This window comes from Hipposideros armiger, unplaced genomic scaffold (genome assembly GCF_001890085.2).
Source record: "Hipposideros armiger isolate ML-2016 unplaced genomic scaffold, ASM189008v1 scaffold_1497, whole genome shotgun sequence".
Taxonomy (NCBI): domain Eukaryota; kingdom Metazoa; phylum Chordata; class Mammalia; order Chiroptera; family Hipposideridae; genus Hipposideros; species Hipposideros armiger.
In genome coordinates this window covers 11,318-14,073 of record NW_017732847.1, presented here as the reverse complement: position 1 = coordinate 14,073, position 2,756 = coordinate 11,318, and the positions used below count along the sequence as shown (strand labels likewise).

General features: G+C 36.2%; 1 protein-coding gene across 1 annotated transcript in view; it reads left to right on the top strand.

Annotated features, from left to right (window-relative positions):
* Positions 1-2,756, top strand: part of MASTL (microtubule associated serine/threonine kinase like) — a 40,056-nt gene that overhangs the window by 32,497 nt on the left and 4,803 nt on the right. The window contains exons 10-11 of the mRNA XM_019634083.1: positions 1,136-1,249; positions 1,337-1,438. Coding sequence (XP_019489628.1) covers positions 1,136-1,249; positions 1,337-1,438 — 216 coding nt within the window. The remainder of the gene's footprint in view (positions 1-1,135; positions 1,250-1,336; positions 1,439-2,756) is intronic.

The following is a 2,756-nucleotide window of genomic DNA, read 5'->3' as shown; positions in this document are numbered from 1 at the left end:
CAGATGAAAAGGCACTATATGCATGCAATTATTTCTTCTAACGGCAGATTCCACAATGCTTTCCTACTTGTTTTAAAATGGAATGGTGGCAGTTGTTTAATCACAATAATGAATTTTGTAAAATTGAATTTAAAGAATAATTTCCAGGCAAATTTAGCACTAGACTAGAATCTCTATTCTAAATTTATATTGAAGTTAACCTTTTTTGGACTAAAGTTAACCTTTGCTTAATAAATACTTTATTCATAAAACTAAACAAAAGTATAAGCCAGATTATAAAATCATGTTTAAAATAATCCTCTAAAACATCTTTGAGGGCCGGCTGAGTGGCTCAGTTGGTTAAGAGCTCGCTCAAAGGTTTGAGCTCTGAGCAACAGCGGTTCAAGTCCAGCCTGAGCTGAGCTGCCGCTGAGCTGCCAACAGGCGGCAGGATGGCTCAGCTAAAAACAAAGAAAAACAAAAAATCTTTGTATATAAATGATGCTTTCGATAAAGATATTATTTAGAAATCAGTTTTACTTATTTATTAAGACATCTCCTAATTACCTCCTCAAGCCATAATTTAAGTGAATATTCTTTATTAAGCTAATTTGTCCCTCTGTGATCTTAAAAGGAATAAAGCTACATGAAAACATGGTAAGTAAGGCTTTCCCTAGTTACCAGGCTATCCTCCAATTAGTATAAATGTTGCTACCTCATCTCATACCTTTGTAAAATAAGTGAGATATATTGTAGAATCATCTAAATGTTATTGTTTCCCAATTTGAAATTGAGATGTACTCTATTTTAGAGAATAATCTTTCGGTTAAATGCATTCCCTTGGTTGTGTTTTAGGATTTAGAACAAATGAGTATTCCAGAATATCAGAGGTTATTAATAAATGACAAAAGGTAGCTTTAACTTTTCTTTAGCTGTGTTAATTGCTAATTTAAACTTCTTGGAAAATAGAGAAGGAAAGTAATTGCCATACTGCCTAAATGAAGGTGATTTGACTTGTTGTACCTTGTGAAGCCAACAGAAAGTCTTAGCAAATGAAGACCTTGAATATGCCCAAATGTCCATGTATTAATATGTTACTTCATCAAACATTTGTAGAAAATGCTTGCAAGCTCAGCTACTTCCTCTTAAATCCCAGGTCCTGCAGTAGATTGGTGGGCACTTGGAGTTTGCTTGTTTGAGTTTCTAACAGGAATCCCCCCTTTCAATGATGAAACACCACCACAAGTATTCCAGAATATTCTGAAAAGAGGTGATTATTTTTCTCCTATTACTATAGATTCATTTATCTCTGTGTATTATTTTGAGCAATGATCAACAAGCTTATTTGTATTTGTAGATATCCCTTGGCCTGTAGATGAAGAAAAGTTATCTGATAATGCTCAGAGTGCTGTAGAAATACTTTTAACCATTGATGATACAAAGAGAGCGGGAATGAAAGGTAAGGTTTTGTATTAATAAACTCTTTTACCCTTGATTAGTTTCAGGTAGTGAGTGTTAATTATGATANTTTACAATTAACAAGCTCTGGATGTTTCTGGATGATGGATTTGTTCAAACTGTCCACTTGCCGACAGTACACATTCGAATTGGTTGTTTGGTTCCTTGGTAGGAGTTTGAAAAACACAACACTTTTCAAATCCCACCACACTGAGAGCATAACCTTCCTCTGATGAATGTCTGCTTTCATTGTCATCTGAGGTGACTCATCACGTCAGGACCAAGACTGTTTGCACACCATTACAACAATGGTGTGCAAACACCAAAAACAATCTTGTTTTGTTTTTACAAAAACAATCCACTTCTCATCACCAGTTATCAGTTGCTTCAAAAAAGGATCGTTTTCCTCACATTTAATGAACATATCGCAGATGTTTATACGTGCCGTCAAATGAACTTCTTTGAGTTGATGCAGAACCCAACTATCGAGCTTGCTTACGTATCCCAGCTTGTTCAGGTGGTCGTGAACATTTGAATGATGGATGTTCAATGTTTCTGCAATCTCTCGTGTCATCATGTAACGTGGGTTTGACTCTATCAATGCATTTATTTTGTCATCATCCACCTCAGTGGGCCTTCCTGTCCAAGGAGCATCGTTGAGATCAAAATCACCAGCACGGAATTTTGTGAACCATCGTTGGCCCTGATGTTCTTGTAGAGCATTGTCACCATAAACTGTTTGCAACTTTTCACAAGCTTGACGCGCGTTCTTCCCTTTATGGAAGTAAAACAGTAAAATATGGCAAAAATGCACAGTTTAGTCTTCCATCTTCAATTTGTTGTAGAATCTCCAAAACTCAACCAAATTGCTCAGTCTTTTTTTTTTTAGAATGAAACTAGAACTGTCGGCTGTCAAATGACATAGCAATAACATAGATGCAAATGACTCGAGTACTTCCAAAAATGAACTAGTGTCATCTGTTACAAACATGCTTCATGACTTTTCCGACAACCCAATAACTGAAACTTTCATGAACAGTCACCAGTGATGTCATTGGCAAATTTACCAGCCTCTTTTCATCTCATTCCTCTCACTTCTATTTCTACCCCTCAGGGTTTTTTTTCTCTCTCTTATATTGGGTTGTCAGAAAAGTCATGACGTATTTTTTCTGTTTTTCATTGCAAAAATGTGTCATGACTTTTCTGATAACCCAATAAATGTGGAAGTTCTTCAAGATTCTGCCCTTTACCGTTTTTCCCTGCACTTGCTCCCTGTGAATCGCATCACTCCCATGACTTCAGTTGCCCCTCTATGTTAA